Here is a 20,430-nt window from a genome sequence, read left to right on the forward strand (position 1 = left end):
TGATACTGCAGAGAGAGGAAGACGCACTTTAAACCGTTTCCCTGAACTTATTGTTTATCCCTGAACAAAACACCTGGTAGCAAACATGCAGGGGCGATCCTACACAAAAACTGCCCCGGATGGATGGATGAATAGAATGACAGATGAATAAACACGAATAGACAAATATGAGGATGGGTCAACTGAAACATGGATGCATGGATTGATAAAATAAGTACAAGAATAAGATGACGAATGGATAGACAGACAAACATAAATAAGTAATAGAAGGAAGTCTAAACAGTGGATGGAGGACAACATTATTAGACAGATGGATAGATGTAATAAAAAATTTGTAAGTTGTTGAATAGATAGACAAGATGGTTGGATGGACAAGTACGTATATGGATGGAATATCAGATACAGTGAGGATGATTGAATGGATGTACTGATGCAATTGTTATACAGTGGGATAGGTAATGAAATTCAGTAACAGAATTATTTTTCTATTCTCCATTTTCTTTTTCCATATTTATTTGAAACACTTTTCCAGAATGAATGGGGACCCTGTAAACATATTAATATGTAAATAAATACACATACATTTTCAAGATTAAAATAACTTACCCTTTATTATCATATTTTGAACTATTAGAGAACAAGAACAACAAACCATAATAATACTCAGAAATAGCTCCTTATTTTGAAAAAAACAAAACAATAATATAACATAAAAGCATGAATCTTTTATCACATCACTTTATTGTGTTTGATCTATTAAACATCTATTAAATCCATATCTTAGTTTAGAATTTCCAGATTTAGATCTTTAATACAACATTCTGTCTTTCTTTCTCAAAACAGAGAACAGATTTTCAAAACATGCAAATGTGTCCTTTCGTCTGCTTCACTTCAAAACTCCTCTCCCAAAGTAGAAAAATGTCAGACTAAATGGAAAACAGAGAGCATGTTTGCCTGCCTTGGACACAGTGGTGGACATCAAAGGCGTAGCAGAGGATCCCCCTTCAGAACAGCAGCTACATGCCATTGCAATAAGTGCAGTGAATTTGGATGTGAAGTTCAAAAGAGGCTGGTGCAGGCAGGCCTTGACACCCGTAGTGTGGCTTCGCTGATGTTTTAATGTCAGGACAAACCATGTGCCACTCTTCTGCTGATGCTGGAACTTGTTGCCTTGGCATTACCTTTCACTTTGGTTGAGTACCTGCTTGGAGCTCATTCCTCAGAGATAAAAAGTCAAACATTATTATGTTGTTTATGGAGATAAGAGCTCAGTGTCTCCTTGTGAAGAAAAACAAGCGCAAACTAGACCCAGCCTGACACATTGTGAAAACACACATATATCATCCATTTATAATCCTTCCTGTCTTAATCAAATGATTACCCCATGCCATGAGAATTCAGGGTTCAACACTAATTGGTAGGTGAGGTTTCTGTTGGCCCAGGTGCTGCATACTCTACATGCTTACCTTCGCAACTGTTGAGCAGCCTGCGTGTGCATGAGCACAGTGGTCTTTAAAACACCGACAATTAAACTGTTTGGATTCGGTGAATATATGCAGTCTTCACCACAAAACATTTCAGTATGGTTGTGAGTACTGAAAATAATCATGGATTAGGATGTTTTAAAAGCTACTGCATAGAGGCTCAGGGTTTCAACACACATGTCAGGTAGATAATTAATCAACTTTATGATTCACCAAGTTTTCAACGGCCACTTTTTCTTTTCAAAAATAAAGAAATCGGCAGGGAAAATAACTTAATGTTGAAAGTATAAAACACCTATGAATTGCAATTAGCACCTGGTTCTGACATAAACAAAGTATTTGAAATCATGTATTAATTTCAGTTAATAAACACTTTCTTCAAATGTTCTGTTTTCATGTGTACCAGTGAAAATTAACAGCAGCAGCAACATGTTTTATCTTCGTTTCTAAATGGACGTGAGACCAAGGAATGAGGGGCATTTGACTGCAGCTGCTGAAGTTTCTTAACATCCCCGAATCCACTACATGTGTAGCCCTGAAGTTACTTTTTAGACTAACGGTTGAGAGAAAACTAACTGTAGACAAACTTTAAATGATGAGAAGCTCATAAATAAAAACACGGACAGCTCTGTGGAAAGCAGACCTTCAGCTGCTTCTATTCACCACTATTATGTTATACACAGTCTTTGCATAGATTGCTTATACAAAGTATTCCGGTGTTAGAAGGGAGTCCTCAAAACAACAGGTATGTCAGAGAAATAATGCTGGTCAGAACTGGTGCAGAAACTGCAACACCTGTTAAGATTTTAAAAATTACAATTTTGTAACAAAAGTGACAAAAATGCCACAAAGTACTTTTAGGGTATATAAAGTATACTTTATATACTTTATAAAGTATATACTTTATTCTTTATATAAACTAATATAAAGAATATAACTTTATATTCTTCATTAGAATATAAAGTTATAGAGTTCTTTTTATAAATTTCCACTTTGGTTGGAGTTTTTATGAATAACTGCTTTTAGTGATATTAAACTGAGTTTTCGAATAAAAGTCCAAAGCACATAAAAGTGCATTTGTTTTTCCAGATATCTAGCTAGTACTACCTACCTTAGAAAATGGGTAGGGTTCCCATTAGTCAGGTTTTTAATCTACAAACAAACATTTCAACCAATGTTCTCTTTCTCTCAAGATAAATGTATATAAATCTTCATCTTCTGAACTTAAATTAGAGCTGCACACTTTGTGTTCACTACTTTCTTCCTGGTTAGCTGTTGTGTTATGTGCTAATACCCACGTTTGATGTTTCTCACTGTTGAAGACATGAATCATAGTGAATATACTAGCATCAGCTATGATCCCTTTTAAAACGAGTATTGTGTTGCTTAAAATAATACAAAATAGATAGTAGGTAAAATAATTTATTCATGAATTAATTATCAGTGACAGCATTTTTAAAAGTGACAATAATGTATAAGGAAAAAAATATATTTAATAAAAAATATATTAAGAGAAAAGGTTTCAAACATTAATTTAAAGATATATTGACACAGTTGTTTACTAAATATGTTTTAAACCTTTCCTAATTCTCTATATAAACTGATCTGAGAGCCTTTTATGTGGACAAATGCTAACAGAATATTTTCTACATTCCTTTAAGCTAAAACTGGTCCCTGCCGTGCTTCTGCAGTGATTTTCTGCAAGTGCTCAAAAACAAACGTGTTAACAAATAAATTTAATTCAAAGGAGCAAAAACTGCTCTTCTTTTGAATCAGTGGCTTGCAACAACATCTAAGAAACAGCTGCCAAACATTTGTCCCCTCTTCTGTGCATAGATTATGGGTGTTACCCTAAAATATGTGTTAATGAGTCAACACCGGGTAAGACACTTAGTTTTGACACTGTGAAGTCAAGGTGCGATACGTCACATCAGCTGTCTGCCTCGGTGTTTTCCCCTTTGCAGGCGTCAGGAAGAGCAGAGCGTTTCCTCCGTGAAAACTTCAGACAGAGGAGGTCTCCTACTTCGTTCATCTGTTGCAGCACCTGAAGAAAACAAGGTTTCAGAACCTTTTCTAAACCTTTATTCACAGTTTAAAACGAAACAGTCACTGTTGGTGGATTTCTCAGTGTGTTTACCTCGTCCAATATCTCTCTGGTGTGCGAAGCAGACAAACAGAAACGAGCTCGAGCCTCTGTGATCGGGGTAGCGGGAAAGCCAACCACCACAACTCCTATTTTCCTCTTCAGCATTTCACGAGCAAAGGCCCTAGGTAGCAAAAAAAAAAAAACAACAACTGGTAAACCCTTAGGTACCAGTCTCATAATATACTGGTATGCAGAGATGCATCACATAGAAGAAATGTGTGTGCCATTTCAGTTTTGCAAAGAGCAGTTTCACATTCACGGCATGCTAGATCTGCACAATGAATCATAAATTGTTGCTGAAATGTACTTAATATGAAGAACAAAAGAGCTGTCTGTACATCAAAAGGTGTTAGATAATTATTGAAGTAGCAGACAGTTTACAAGTTTAATCTTTGCTTTAGATTAAATGTTGAACTCTGTGAATAAACAAATCATGTTACGTGTGTAGGTGAGAGTTTAGGCGTACTTACACCACTTTGCCAGGCATGTAGAGCAGCACTGGAACTACAGGGGAGTCATCATCGCCATAGATGATGAAGCCCATATCCTTCAGCTTGGCCCTGAAGTATTTGGTGTTTTCTGCCAACTGGCGGATCCGTCTGATGCCTCCAATTAAAACAGGGACATCACCAGATGTACATGAGTAATGCAACAACTCATTGATTTTTTTCCCCTGAATACTTTCAATTTCCCCAGTGGGGAACAGTGTTAAGTGCGTCTTCCTTGCAGTGGCATCTGCCCCAAAGTTCTGCGGCTCCAAGGAAAAACACAAGGAAGAAAGAAACAAACACAAAAATCAGATTGGACACAAAAAAGCAACAAACATAGAGAAAGTGGGGCACAAAGACAGAAGGAAATAAGGCAGGAAAAAACAATACAAAACTGAAGAAGAAGGAAAGAAACAAGAGATGCATGAAGGAAGCTTGCAACAAAGGACAGTAAGGAAGGATAGGACTGAGGATTGATGGTAAAAAAAAGATATAAATGAAGTACAAAAAAAGAAATGAAAGAAAGGAATGACTTGACATAAAAGAAAGCAGCACAAGGAATAAAATAAGGAAAAGGGAGGAAGGAGGATCTTGGGGGCTGGAGGGGGTGAAGACATGATGAAGTATCAGAGAAAAGGAAAAGAAAGGTATAAGGAACAACACAGTTAGTAGTATTGGGAAGAAAGTCTGAAAATATTATTTTTTTCCAGCACTTATTATTTTTTATTTCCATATTTATCCAGACCTGGAAAACACTGAAATTGAGTCCCACACTGTTTTGACTGTTTGTGAACCCTCTACCCTTCCCCATAAATTTGCCATGATCACAACTGGGCTGCTGCAGCAGCAGATGGTTCAGTTTTGTCTGCCTGACAGCAGGGTTTACACACACGCTTGTTGCCAGAATGAGGGCTCACAAATTAGTTATGATGGATTTCGCACAAAATTATTGAGCTTAGCCATGACTGAGACTGAATATAAACAATGCGTAAGTATCACATGCACAGGATTTCAAGATGACTATATTAGAAATCACATCAAAGGAAGCAGAGGCGGTCTGCTCTGCTGACCCCCTCCCTGTGTTCCTGAACAATGTGAATCGCTGGGGAGCCTGCTGCTCTGTGGTTGTAGCAGGGCTTGGCATGAGCCGGCCTTGGATCCCAGCTCTGTTTCCCTCTGATTACCTGGGAACAGATTGGCAGTTCTTTCAAAGAGATGTAAGAGAGCACTTTAAATCCCCTTATCTCAGCAAAACAAGAGAGAAAGAGAGAGGGGTGGAGAGGAGAGAGAGAAAACATAGCGTTCGGACATCTGCCAAAAAGCACAGGCCTCATTTTGTAAATTGCTCCTCTCTGGTAAGATAGGCCAGGGAGGTCAAAAGCCTGCTGCAAGACACAGAAATCATATAAGAATATGTGACTAAAGCAAAACCTAACAGGAAAAGGAAAGATGAAGAAGAAGGAGTAGGAAGAACTATTGGAGGATTTCATTTTATATTGGACCAGGCCCGCCGGCATGGGCAGGCATTTCCCACCCACAGAATCAGATTTGCCTCCCTGGACTGGAAGCTGTTTTTTGTTTTTATCACAGAGAGGCCAACTTTCTGTTACTCCTGCCGATTTGATACAGTAGAGGCTTCCACACTTCCCACATATGTGCTCTCTGTCACTTTGTTTCAGTCGTTATCCATTGTTAACAAGTCGTGACGTGTTTTTCCGAGGCCTCCTTTAAACTCAACATGAGTGCTAAGAGGCTCGCGCTGGGTTTACACCTGTGCTGCAGTGACGGAAACATGTTGTGTAGATCTTCGCAGGTTTGTGTTAGAATCATGGAAGCAAACCAGGAAAACACAAAGAACTTTGCACAGTTTCCCCCCAAACTTACCAATTGAGTTGAATAATGCTGTTGGATGCAGGTAATGTTAGCTAAAAATGACTAGCTAATACCAATATAGCATGTTAAGCTTGTTAACAAGTATCCTATAGGCTACTGATGTTATCTATGTTCAGAAGTGTGTAGTACTGGTTACTGCACTGTACCTTTTTCTTTTACTTAAGTGATTCTATTATTGATACATAGATTCATTTAGCCTCTTCCCCAAATTAGTCACTGCCTCCATGCTAAACTGGTTTGGAGTCGGGGCTGTGTTGGACGCTGGAGCTGCGCTCCCTCCCCTCAATAAGACAGGTCAAGACTGATTTCTTCACAACAGCTACGTCAGAGGCAAGGCATGCCTGATTCAAAGCCAGATAAAAGTTGCTCATCTTTGTATGAACCCACAGTATACCTCAACCACAGTTTACTTGGCTTTTGTTGCTAAAGTGATTAACCCATTACACCACTCTATCTTCTTTGTTGTTATGTCCCATACAGTTTACGTCACGACTGCCTGTTTTCCGTACGAGACATATGCTTAAGGTCCTTCAAATGTCACTCATTTACCATTACTGTCAGTGTTCCTTCCTTTGAATGCCTCTTCAGGAGAACATCTACACAGAAGGTACTTACTTTAACAAGTCTCTTCCCTGTTCTTGTGTCTATTTCAATTCAAGCAGCAACTTTTCAGAATTCATCACACTTAAATGAAAATGCTCCTAGACTGCATGATCCCTCATTCCCTGCCACGGCAGACCCGTGTAATTGCTTCCACATTTTCTGACAAAACAGCTGTTAGTGTTTTCCTGCAGGTCCAACTCCTAATGCAAACGCTGATAGTGACCTCCAGATCTGGCTTACTTTTTTTTTGCACAGAAAAACGCATAATTGCAAATGAGAAGAAGAAGAAGTGAGATCTATGTGGACAGCTATGAGGGCCCCCAAAAAGCTAAACTTTTACTAATATACTTCTCTTTTGGTAATATGCAAATTCACAACCAAATTACACAATCGTATGTATCTAGACTCCCTCTAAGATTTGCTGAATAAATATCAAGCAATATTGATGAAAGGTTTACATTTACAGTTCCTTACAAAAAAACAGAATGTCTGTAACATTCTCCATGTGACAGACAAAAAACTTCAATGTTTTTTATTAGGATTGTCAACCACAGACCGACACAAAATAACGAAGAATTGACAAATGGAAGGAAAAGTGTTGTTTTACAATGTTTTTAGACGAAAACCTATAAAATGTGTCATTCATTTGTGGTCACTATTCTTAAATACAGCTGCTGTGAAGGTCTTAGAGGTTTGTTTGAGAACATTAGATAATAAACAGTATCATTAAGAAGAGGGAACACAGCACACAGAAAGCTGAGGAGACGTTTAAAGCATGGCTAGATTACAAAACAATATCCCCAAGGTTTGAGCATCTCATGGAGTACGGTTAAAAGCCATTTGAAAAAGAAACAGCAAAGCCCAACTGAAAACTTGTATAAGTGTGATTACCTGCAGACAGGGCAACTATTAATTGTGCACACCATATTATTCGCCCTCATGGCATTGCGACAATTATAAAGGGAAGCCAAACAAGTATTGTAGTTTTAATATGAGAGGGAAAGCGCTAGGATGTAGAAGTCAAACACCACAAAACCCTAAACACACCTAATTGACATGGTAAAACACAGTGATAGCAGCATCATCTAGTGTGGATGCTGTTTTTCAGAAGAGACAGGAAGGGAATATGGATGGAGCTAAATCCAGAGTGATCCTGGAAGAAAACCTGCTAGAGGTTGTAAAACAGTTGAGACTGAGTGTAGATTCACCTCCAGGCAGGACAATATCCCCAAATGTACCACCAGACGTACAATAGAATGGTGTAGAGCAACACATTTTAATATCTTAGAAAGGCCTATAGGCCTAAAATCCTATTTCTTATAGTACCTAAATCTGAACCTAAATCTTTAGGAAGACTTGACAATTGATGTTCGGAGATGTTCTCCATCCAACCTGTCTGAGCTTGAGCTGTTTTAAAAAGAAAAATGACGTAAAAAAAAACAAACAAAAAAAACCCCAGAAATCCTAAAAAAAATTTTTTTAAATTACATTTTAAAACCACTTCGTTCCAATTTAGTATCTGCTGTTCTGTGTTCGTCTTGGACACAAAGCCCCAGCAAAATACATTAAAGTTCATAGTCTCAACATAACAAATGTGAAAAATTCCATGAAATCTGAATGCTTTTTTTGTAAGGTACCGATTCTTCCTTCTGGGGGTCTTTGGGTATGATTCACTAGTAAAGAAACCTCTAATACTCTCATATTCTTACCTTCTGTGGTTCCATCTTTTCCCATGATGCACTTCATGGCACGTATGACCTGCTCTGTTATTGCAGGGGACATGGCTGAGGCATATACTGCACTGTGAGAATGGCTGCGCAGGTATTCCACCAGTTCCTGCAATGGCACACAAGCAATTACATTTTAGCGCTAGGAAAAGTGTATATTTTAGTCATAAATACATACATAAACTTTCACTTTTGGAGTCAGACTACTTGTAGTTCTACCTTTTAGCCACTAGAGAGAGCTCAAATCTACTCAACATCTGAAAAGTAATTAAAGTACCTTAGATCCTTCCTTTGTCACTAGGAGGAACTTGGCACCTACTCTAACACTGCTCTGGAACCTTTCCCCCTCTCCAGCTCCTAAACTGAGAAGGAACCGATGACAAAATGAGTCTCAATGAGGATTGTCAGGCTCATTATTCTGAAATGTCAGCAGGAGATTAATTCTGCCAGTGGCTGACAGGAGAAGAAGCAGAATTTCAGGGAACTGATTCGATTGAGGCTCCTGGAGCGAGAAGAGGTTGGGTGCGGGCCTGCAGCCGTGACGGGCCCCTGCTCAGCGGCTGCGAGGTGATGACACACAGCCGGAGATGATGTCTGGCCACCATTTCCACTCACCACCATCTGTCCCCACTGGGCGGCAGCGGCGGTGGTGGCTGAGGTTTCCTCACACACATGGAGGGAAGGGGGATTTCAGTGGAAATGTTCAAACGAAAGATAGGAGCTCTGGAACAACCTGACATCTGTTTTTGTTTAAGGCAGGAGATTTTTCACAGCTTTGTGGTCCCACAGGATTTCAGCGCAACCAAGATAAGCCAGTTAGGAGAACATGTCTGAAATCCATCTCATGCCTGGGGGCACGCAGTGACAACTCAGGGTGTTTCCGAAGCCATACAGCGGTCACAGTAATGGTGTGGCATACTTATTCATAAAACCACAGAGTGGGAACATTGCCAGAGCTCCTTGTGCACGTGCAGCGACTTTTCAGCCACTTTAACCCACTTTAATGTCCATAACTGAACAAGACTCACTGGTTATTAAAATCATGCTAACTCTACCACTTAATGAAATAAATATAATCTGAAGAAGGATGTTTTAAACTCCATCTTAATAAAAAAAAGACAATTTATTTTAATATTTGTGGTTAATATTTATAGAAAATTTAATATTTCAGTATTTATCAGCTCAGTTTACTAAAGGAAGGTCATGGAAGAAAATCACATCTAAAAGGAGTCAATGATTGCTCAATATTAATATTAGTTATTATGGACCTTCATAAATTACATCCATTAATTTTCTATACTTGCTTGTGCTTGAAAGGTCCTGGGTGCCTATTTGTTTGTTTTGTTTATTTATTAGTGTTCTCATTAGCTTCTACCAAAGTGGTTGCTAATTTTTCTGGGGTACAATTGATAAAATACAAAAACATCCATACAAAATAAACATTAACATATGATATGCACAAGATTAGACACACATCACATTTTACAAATTACACACAGGAACCTGGATTAAATAAACACAATTCTAGTTTGCTAGAATTCTAGATTTAAATTCTAGAATTAAATTCAATTCTAGTGTGCACACAAGAATGTGTGCTTTTTTAAATCTGATGATTTTAGGAAATTTATTAATTTCTGAGATGCTCTGTAGATAACAGATTTTTTTAAACAAGTTTTTCTTAGCAGACTTTACAATTAATTTAGACTCACAAGAGTATCTGGTAAAATACTCTAGCTGACCTGAATAAATACACTTTTCACAAAATGATTCATCTCTAGCAGTGATTGAATGAGGGTCGGGGTAAACTCTGAAACGGTCACCAGTTTATCACAGGCCAACATGGAGATAAAAAGGACAAATATGCACACAGTCACTCCGACTTAAGGACAATTTAGAGAATCAATTGCTCTCACATTTATTTTTTTGGACTGTAGAAGGACGCACAAGGAGAATAACGAAGAATTGACCCAGGCAGCAGTGCTACCAACTGCATCATCATGCAGCCCTTCCTAAATAACTCTCAGCCCTGCAGTGATTGCTAAATGAGAATTTGAATGAAAAGGGAGTTCTTTCCTAAAACAACTGAGTTGCAAGATTGGTTTGGATCGCTTTCCCCATGAAAACTACATGGTGTGTTATATTTGTCTGATATTAAAATAAATTTTATGTGGTAAAACATTTCAATGTGACAAAAAAGCCCTGTGTATTTAGTGACTTATCCTTTTTGAGTATGGATCAGGTTTTGCCAAAAGGGTAATTGAACAATGCTTTCTAAACACACTGTTGAAGTGACTTATAAGGAGCTTGGGGTGTATTTATTTTTGGTTCTCTCATAAAACAGCTAAAAGATGACTGTTTTCCAGAACACATGTGCAGAGCCTTTTCTTGGTCAACCCGTATCCACTTAACACAGGATTTGGGGCACTTCACCACAACAACAAATATGCTTTCTCTCTCTTTTCCTGCCTTTTTTCCCTTTCAAGAGTTTACAACAGCCAGCTGTCAAACCAGGCAGTACGTTCATACTTCAAACATCATCATGCTTGTTAAAAATCATCCTGGTAAATCTGGAGCGCAGTTCCGATGCGTGCCACAAGAAGGGGCTGGCCCTCTGCCAGCTTTACCTTCTTATTAAGGCAGAGCAGGACTGAGCTAACATAAGGCAGGGAAAGGAAGTGTCCATTTTTAAGAGCTTAATTTCAACAACAAGCCTGTTTCCTTGCTTTCTAATCAACAGCCTCGAAACCACTGTGGTTATGTACTAAAGTGTACTTTTTAATAGAGTAAAAGCAGATTAAAAAGGCCCTGAGTTGCAGCTTATTGAACATTTGTTGAACACATGAGGCCTACAAAAGTTGTTGTTACGGAGTTTGTATTATTCACTCCCATCTGTTTTGAATACCTGCTGCAAATAATTCTTAAAAATTCTAAATAATTTACATGACTTACTTTATCACTATATCAGGCTTTGAAGCCAGATTAGTGGTGTTAAATAAATTCAAGAAAGTGTCGGCTAAGCTATCTGATTCTCCGTAATGAGAACCAATGGCTATTGGAATTGTTTCAGTGTGATTAATCTCATCTGCATCGTAAAATCTATCCTGACCCTATTTGCGTCCAAATGGATTAGCAACCAGACTAATTTCTGCGTGAGTGAATAATAGCATGTTTACTGCACTGTTTCCAAGCTCTCCCTTTCTCATAGTTGGCCCATAAACATCTGAAATGGTGAGGATGAATGAAGTGAGCAGAGGAAGGTGGAACAGAGCTCAACAGTAACCTTTCTTCCTGCGATGTAGCCTCCAGCTGCCCCGAAGCTCTTCGTGAAAGTCCCCATCATCACGTCCACATCAGCCGGGTTCACATTAAACAGCTCGGTGACTCCCCTCCCCGAAGGCCCCACTGCGCCAATACTGTGGGCTTCATCCAGGTACAAATAAGCTTTATACTTCTTCTTCAGGGCGATGATTTCAGGCAGTCGCACAACTGAGCCCTCCATGCTGATAGGAGAGATTCACAGAAAGAGGAAACAAGAATTCAAGCAGGTGTAAGCTTTAGAAACCAAATAATTAGTGTTGGGGGGAAAAAAATCCAACTGGACTCTGAAATCTTATATTAGAGTTCAGATGAAATGTTTGCATACACTGAAGTAACCAGGGTATGTTTTAAATTACTCTTTAGATTTTTTTTAAATATTATGTATTGCATTTAGTGCCATGCCCTCTAGCTGAATAATAATTGTTGGTGCGTTGTTTTAGTTGCTCTTGATGTGACTTGCTGTACAATCAATTGCTGATTGGGACATGAATAAAGTCCTATATGTCTATCTATCACACAACAAATAACTCCAATGAATTTCAAATGCAAAGACTTGCGCAAGTTTGAATTTATTGTGGATTTTCTGTAATCCACACATAAATACATCAGAATCAGAATATGAACCCCAGGGGCAATTCGTGTTTTACAACTGCTCCCATTACATGAGCATGAAAAGAATATAATATAAAAATAAGAGCAAAACCAATATAACATACATTATAATAATATACATAAGTCAGCATTATAATTCACATATTTTAATTATGCAGAGATTATTTAAAAACACACGTACTTGTTACAATTTGCACAGATTCCCCATAGAAAGTGTCAAATAGTTACGGAGGAGCTGTAGAGTTCTCCGTACCACAGGTAGGAATGACTTCCTCTGGTGATCTGTAGCAAATTTTGGTGCAATCAGTCTTCCACTAAATGTGCCCCTGTGTTTCACCAGTGTGTTGTGGAATGGGTGGAGGACATTGTCAAAAATGGCATGCAGCTTTGACAGCATTCTTCTCTGTGGCAATGCCATGAGAGAGTCCAACTCCACTCCCACCACATCACTGGTCTTATGGACCAGTGAGTTGAGCCTGTTGGCATCTACTGCCCTCAGCCTGTTGCCTCAGCAAGCCACAGCAAAAAGGCCACAACAGCGCCATAAAAAAAGAAAAATCTGAGCCTCAGATATTTCACACATAAACCTTCAAAAGTATTTGGTGAAATCTCCCATCATCAAGGTTCTGCTTATGTTTTTGGATGATTATTTGGCTGCTCTTTTTATCCAAAGTGGTAAAATTGTTGATATCCATGGAACAAGCTCTGACTTTCCATGAAATGCCATATGAGAAAGCTGATTAGTTCCAACATAGTATGGATGTGTGTTAGTTATCTTCGTCTTGGTGGAACATCTATGTGTCTCTGAGTATCCGTCTGACCCAAAATGTCATCCTCAGATGACAAGAAAATGGTTCAGATGTTCAAGAACAACCCAGAAATGACCAGAACTCAAGCTAAGTATAACTTGGAAGCAACTGGAACACCAGTGTTACTATCCATAGTAAAACCAGTTTTGGGATTTATCAGCACATCACCGTCCACCGAGACGGTGCTGGGCGAGAAAAAGTTTCCTGCTCCAACATGGATAAATACTTTTATTACTGTTATCTCAATAAATTCTACCAAATATGGGATTGGCCATCCTCGACATGGACAAAAGTCAGTCTTTCAAGAGGTCAATGATCTTCAACAACCATCATAACTGGTTTTGTCTTGGATGTTCCTGGAATAGCCTCAATTTCAAGCCCACCGACAGTTTATGGTGGACCATGCTTAAATTCCAGATTCGAACCATGCACCAAACCAAACAATTAAAATGAACTACACCATTTATAAAGAGAAGAATCGTAAAATATTCAGCCAGAACTAAGCCAGAATCTTATTGTTGGCAGCTGTCCTTTCTTTCTAAGGGACCTTTATTTAAGTATCAGAAGGGGATGCATATATAATTAAGAATGTTAGTATAATCTGACCAGTTGAGGATTCGAATAAATGTTGTAAATTGTATAATCATGCCATCTGAGAAAAAGAACGGCTCGAATAATTCCTTAAAATATCCAGCTTAATAAGATGCTCAGGCCCATGATGAGTGGATGGAAACATTTGAGCAGACGTGTATATAGCTTGACTTTCTACAGTTTCTCAAGAATCTTTCTCCTGGCATTTTTACTCTTTCCTATCATCTTTTTCCCCACTTCTTCCTCCCCTCTGATGGAAACCTTTTAAAGCTACAAATAGACAGAATAAGTAATTATATAGCTGGGGAATTGTAAAAATCCTTGACCTGCCATACTTTCTTTGGCTGAGCCTGCAGCCCAAATGATAGAAGACAGAGCTGAACCAGGAGCGTTGTGGACATCAAAGGCGAGACAGGGATAGAGCTAAAGTCTCCTTATCCAGGCCTTTTGATGTTCCAGGGAGGTGAAAGATGGAGCTCTAGTTCTTTCAGAGCTGTACGAAGGACAGCATTTTCCTCTCGTGTGACTCACACTGTACACACTGATCAAGGCAGTATAAAATAAAGTGAAAATAATTTTTTTGGGGATGGACTGCTTCCTTGTTTTAGGTTTTTCACTTTGTTTGCAAAAATGTGAAGGATACTGACAGATAAGGGCAACATGAGGTAAAAATGAGAAAATATTGTCAGTAATAAACAGCTGGAGCTGGGGGCTCAGCCAAGTCAATCTCAGTGGCTCCATTTGGCCTTGAATTAGAGGTAATGAGCAGATAGAGAGGGTCACTAAGACTTGGGAAAGCTCACCGCCAGGAGAGACACACAATACCTTTTCCCTTTTTCCCGGTAATCACACCCTACCCAGCCGCACACACTCCCATCCACCTGCCAGCACACAGCACAATCAATTATTCAAACAGCAGGAAGGGAGGCAACAGAGAAAGAGAGCATTCAGGGGCATCTAAGCACAGGATCACCTCAGGTTACAAATAAAGATCTCTACCAAATCCTGGGAGAGCAAAAGTTTCGCTTAAAAAGATTAAAATTAGAAACCATCGGACTCAAGAAATGTCTTTCAGTTATAATATATTGAAATAATACACCACAACAATATCCTATGGAAGAACCTGAAGGCAGTTTAGTCGGAGCTGACCTGTAGATGCCCTCCACCATAATGAGGATCTTCTTCCAGGGTCTGTGGGTCCGAGGCTGCCCTGAGCAAACAGCCTCTCTTAGAAGCTTCTCCAGACTGTGCATGTCTAAAAGCACAAGAACACACACACACGCAGGCAAAGAACAATTAAGATAAGCTAAATAACAAGAAAAATATATATAATAATATTACGAAATCTGCCCAATAAAGTATACAGTATTAGGACGGTTCATACAGTGCATAGCAAAAGTATTCACACCCTTCCTAAGGCGGTGTGAATGCTCATCAGCTTTGATGAGATCAAAACTGGACTTTTCACTTTGAAACTCTAAAACCTCACATTGGAACAGAACCACTCTTCCAGATGTGAGATATCTGTCATAATTACACACATAAAAGTGTACTAGGAAAAATATTTCTTTGAGTTAATATAAATCGTGACAGAAATTTTTTGCTCATCATGGGAGTGATTTCCCAAAATTTCCTCTTTCCATATGGGGATGTTTTAACAATCTCCTGTGATAATCCACCAGATGGCAGTATCGACCAGCTGTAATTTTCCAGAATTTTTATATTTAAAATCTAACTTCAGTCCAGCCATGAGCTGCAGGAAAAAAAACCTTCCCACAGCCAACAGTCTGTCTAGATGATCGATATTACTGCCTCTACGCAGACAGGTTCATTTAGGAGACAGCAGATGCTCTGCTGCTGCTAATATCCCCTCCTGAAGCTCAACAGGACAGAATGCATCCGGCGCAACTCAAAATCTACGTAGAGAAGACCAGACAAAAGATTATTTTACAGCATCTCTTTGATTCAGGATTAGATCTGACCTGATATGTGACATTGTGTGACTGGATACTTATCTTCTTCTTTACAGAACATGTAAACAAACAAGCAAATATCTGTAAATTGCTACAATAATATTTTACAGTAATCACTTTTGGTTTAAGCTACATTAAGCCAAATAGATCTAAAGCTTATTTTTAACAAGCAAGGATAAATACATGCAACAAATCATTAAGAAAAATAACAAAAAATAAAATGGAGAAACGTCACCATGCCTTCTGATACGCATACTTGGACTGTGCAAACCAGTTTTTCTCTATTGTTGGAAATCCGGCTCTGCTAAGATACAAATCATAAACATTTCAGCTGCTGTGAACATGCAATTGCACATTGCCAGGACTTGCTCCAATAACTAACATTGTAAAACTTTGGCTATATTTTTGTGACTTTATAGCCATTTTCGAAGTAATTCAGCTAAATGAGGGCTTGAGTGTCCGCTGCTGAAGTTTTTTTGGCAAGCAGCGGTCTACTGTTCAGGTGCCTGAGGCTTCTTTGCCTTTAGACAGGCCTCAGGGGGTCTGATTGGTGGAACTATAACTGACTGAGCTTGCACCTGTCAGGATGTATTTGCTGCTAAACCACTAGCCCATTTGAGGTGTTCTGTTGGTGGTGTTCCTTAGATAGATGGGATTCCAGTATACAGTTTATTTTTTCCAAGAAAATAAACGTTACGTAAAACAACATAACTAAACAGACAATGTCTTGCCAAATATTCAAACCCCATGAATCTTTATGTATTTTGTCATGGTTAACCAAAAATAATCGATGTATTTCATCTGACAGACAAACACAAAGTAGCAGCTCAGTGCAAAGTAAAAGAAAAATGATGCCTGGTGAAAACATCAAAAGTGTGTGGTGTATTTGGTATTCCACTCATTTTACTCCTAACGAGCTTGTCCTCAGAGGTCACCTAATTAGAAATTAAGAGTCCACCTGTGTGCAAGTTAATCTTGGTATGAATGCAGCTGGTCTGTGAAAAACCTCAGAGGTTTGTTAGACAACCCAAGTGAACAAACAACATCATGAAGACAAACGAACACTGCTGACATATCAGGGGGAATTTGGGCAGAACTTAAAAGCAGAATTTCCAAAGCTTTGGACATCTAATGGAGCATTGTTGAATCTGTAATGTGAAAATGGAAAAAGCATAGAACAGCTGGAACCCTACCAAGATATGGCCATGCACATACAGTAACAAGCGGTCAGTTAGATCCAGGTTTGATCTTAGAAAGAGGGAAAGTGGGATCGCTATGGAGACTGAGGGAAGTTGAGACGCGCAGAGATGGGACTGATGATGGGCAGAAAGCTTCCAGGTGCTACGTGCAATTTAGGGGAAACAGCAAACGTCTGAAAAAAGGTTCCCTGGTTGAGACCAAAACATTAAAATTTCATCTGCATCCAACATGGGGATGTTTTTCTTTAGTAGGGACATAGATGCTGCTCAAACTTAATAGGAGGAAGGATGGAGCTTCTATCCATTCTAAAAAAAAAACAAAGTATATTTATATATTAGAATGGCTTAGAGACTGAAAGGGCAAAACTTTCAGTGTCTACTCTGGGGACTGCAGAGTATTGTCTCAGTTGGGGGTAAATGTTAATGTAAATCACACTCTTTAGACTTTAATTTGCTAGAAAGTTTGAAAACCATGCATATTTTTTCCTCCACTTCAAAATAATGCACCACTTTGTGTTGTTGCTTAAAATACAAACAACAATAATATATAGTGACCTTTGTGGTTTTAAGATCACTGTATATAGAAAGATTTAAGTGTTCAACAGTTCAGTTTTGGAGCTCAATGCATATAAATGGGGATATTTTTGCTGGTTGGTAAAAACTCTTCATAGCTCCAAACGTACTAATATGAAATGCAAATATAATACTATTCTCTAAATCTGCAAATCCTGTGAAAAATAAATTAGAGAACAGCAGAAAATAACCAAGAAGATGCAGTTTGCAGCGCTGCAAGGAGAAGCTCAAGCTTTATTCTGACGTAAAAATGGTTCAAGTCAATGTAAGTTTGCTCTCAGTGATAAACACGCAAAGGTATGAGTCTTAAATTGCAATTTGGATCTCACCTCTTATGAATTGTGCAATATGTAAAAAGAGACAGCCGATGAACTTACTGTTGTGTTTGAACACCCGGATTGAAGCTCCTGACAGTCTGGCTCCCAAGATTAGAGATGTGTGGTTGAGCTCATCGCTTACTATCAAACAGCCCTGGAAACCAGCAAAAAGCTACAACTTACACACAAAAAAAAAGACTTTTCAATTCCAGTTAAATTTTCCCAATATGAAGCCTGGAAGAAAATACGTTATAAAATTTCATAGTAAACCTGATTTTAATGACTGATTACTGATAAGAGCAGGATGAGTTGCTCATTTAGTTACATAAAACAAACGACACTTAACCGCCAACTGTTTATGGGTGAAAATTGCAACCACGTGAATGACGTAATGCATCTGTTCCTTAAGAGATTTCTTGGTTTTTATGTGTTTTAGCATAAAAAAAGCAATCCCATTATGCAAATGTGCTTTTTCGAATAAAAAAGATTCACATGGCCAATTACCCATCAACTCATTCCTCTTCTCCTTCCCCCATTTATGTCTTAATCACAATCTTTTTATGTCTTGACACAGAAGGGATAGAAATCATCTACAAATGTCCCGTCCTTTTGATGTCTGATAAAACTTTTACCAGCTCATCTGTTATAATTTTTACTTGGACAGTGTGATGTTTCATATGCTATAAAAATCAGCATGCAAATGAATTCAGTTGTCCCATGACGTTCTCTCCAGAGCATTAGCATATATAGCACTGAAGCTCTGAGCAATTGACTGCATTAATCGGAATAATCTTGTAAAGGGGGGGGGAGGCTTGTGTTGACACCAGCTCGGTGACAGATATGCTCAGCATGGCCCGGGGTCAAGCTGGTCCACCAACAGCTGTCACTCTGATGTGGCTCGGCCTGCACGGAGAGGCCTGTTTGAGCTCACCCTGTCCCTGTAGGACGGAGATGGCAGTGAGGGCTGACTCCCAGACATTACCGGGTTAGCATCAGTGCTGCAGCCTAAAGGGGCTGCTGCACCTCTTCTGCTGCATAAAACGAGTCTGCTCTCATCACTTGAACCGTCAACCCTACTTTTCTTCCTGTCCAGTTGAATCGCAGCTACTCCTGCTTCATGTTGCCGCTGGTTTCTGTCAGCTCCACTTGAAGCAGGCGGGTGTGCCAAGAGGCCAGATTATGGGTAGTTAGACCCTTAAGTAGTGCTCATAAAAACTGCCTTTGCTTGTCTGCTTGCCTGGAAGCAGTCATCTATGCCAAAATCTTCTTATTTTGGCTACTGCAAGGTTTAATTAAAACTTTAATTAAGTGAGGTGGTCAGCAATATTTAGCGGTTGATTTTGGTTTTATTTTAATAATTTAGAGCATATGCAAGAAGGAAACAAAAGTTCAACTAATTATATTAATATCTACTGTGCTTTGCAAATTGTACCTTTATTGCTATTGGATTTCCTTCTTTCAGCGAGTGGGGAAAAGTGTGGAGAATCGCGTACCTTCCCCACAAGTGCTGGGATGTTCATTGAGTTTGTTGCAAAGCCCATCCCGAAAATCATGGAGGACTCGACCCCAATGAAATCGGCCACAAGTTGTTCCAGCTCCTCATGAATCTTCAGGTTACCTGCACGATGGAAATCACAAAAAAAACTGTCTTTCACCTTGGATGAGGTCTGCATCTCAGAAAATTATGCAATGTTCAGATTATCATTAAATATTGCAATTGTGGTCTCAGTTGGGGTCAGTCAACCTTTCCCACATTTTTTTGTTTGTCACCTGTTGCTACATTCATGATTGATAAGCAGATTGGCATGGTGTTTGCGTTGCTACAATTAATTATGGTCATGACCTCTGGGTAGTGCCCAAAAGGATAAGATCACGGCTACAAGAAGCCCTGTTTGTGCATGTTGCTATCATCGGAGAGTGATTTATTCCTTTAGGTTCTTGTTGATCTTTTTTCTAGTCATCCAATCTAACATTCTGACAGACAGTAATAGTCTCCTCATAAAAAGCATAAGACACAAACCTCTGGGTCAGCACTCACACTCTATAGATGAAATTCAATACTTATAGATCTATGATGTGACAAACTTGGAATTTAGTTTCCCTCATCTTTTTTTTCATCCGAGGTAATATCAGAGATGGTCCTGCAAGGTCTAAAATGATTCTGTTGCACAATCTGAAGCTGAAACAGTTGGTGATAAACCAATATGGCAGGTGGGGACCAGAATTAATTTTTGTGCTAATGTGCCATCTGACATTGTGTTTCTTTCATTTTGTGAACAAAATAAGATTCTTTTTTTGTTTTGGTATCTGCCTTTGTGGCCATCTGTTAAACAGAACAATTAAAGTTTCAGTGTCAAGATTCAGTGCTCTCTATAAACTGGACTTTAATTGTGTTACAGTGCCTAACAAAAGTATTAATACCCCTTAAACTTTTTTTTATTTTGCCACTTTACAAACACAAACCTGAATGGATTTTAATCAGATTTCATGTGACAGACCAATACAAAGTAGAGAATAATTAAGCACTTGAAGGAAAATTAAAAATCTAAAAATTGCAGTATGTGTATGGATTCAGGCCCCTTTACTGATAACCACAAATAAAACCCATTGCCACTGCCTGCAAATGTTACTTAATTCATAAATAGAATATTATTTCCTCTCCGTTTAAATCCAGCTTGTATGTGAAGGCCTTATAGG

The 20,430-nt window shown here is 38.8% G+C and overlaps 1 protein-coding gene across 1 annotated transcript in view; it reads right to left on the reverse strand.

Moving 5' to 3' along the window:
• Window positions 1-2,890: 2,890 nt before the first annotated feature.
• Window positions 2,891-20,430, reverse strand: part of sptlc3 (serine palmitoyltransferase, long chain base subunit 3) — a 32,133-nt gene continuing 14,593 nt past the window's right edge. Inside the window, exons 5-12 of the mRNA XM_044136632.1 lie at window positions 19,227-19,351; window positions 17,794-17,887; window positions 14,821-14,926; window positions 11,622-11,841; window positions 8,324-8,450; window positions 4,101-4,236; window positions 3,622-3,751; window positions 2,891-3,528 (exon numbers count right to left, since the gene is read on the reverse strand). Of these exons, the coding sequence (XP_043992567.1) occupies window positions 3,415-3,528; window positions 3,622-3,751; window positions 4,101-4,236; window positions 8,324-8,450; window positions 11,622-11,841; window positions 14,821-14,926; window positions 17,794-17,887; window positions 19,227-19,351 (1,052 nt within the window). The 3' untranslated portion in view covers window positions 2,891-3,414. The remainder of the gene's footprint in view (window positions 3,529-3,621; window positions 3,752-4,100; window positions 4,237-8,323; window positions 8,451-11,621; window positions 11,842-14,820; window positions 14,927-17,793; window positions 17,888-19,226; window positions 19,352-20,430) is intronic.

This window comes from Gambusia affinis, linkage group LG13, assembly GCF_019740435.1.
Source record: "Gambusia affinis linkage group LG13, SWU_Gaff_1.0, whole genome shotgun sequence".
In the NCBI taxonomy this organism is placed as follows: Eukaryota; Metazoa; Chordata; class Actinopteri; order Cyprinodontiformes; family Poeciliidae; genus Gambusia; species Gambusia affinis.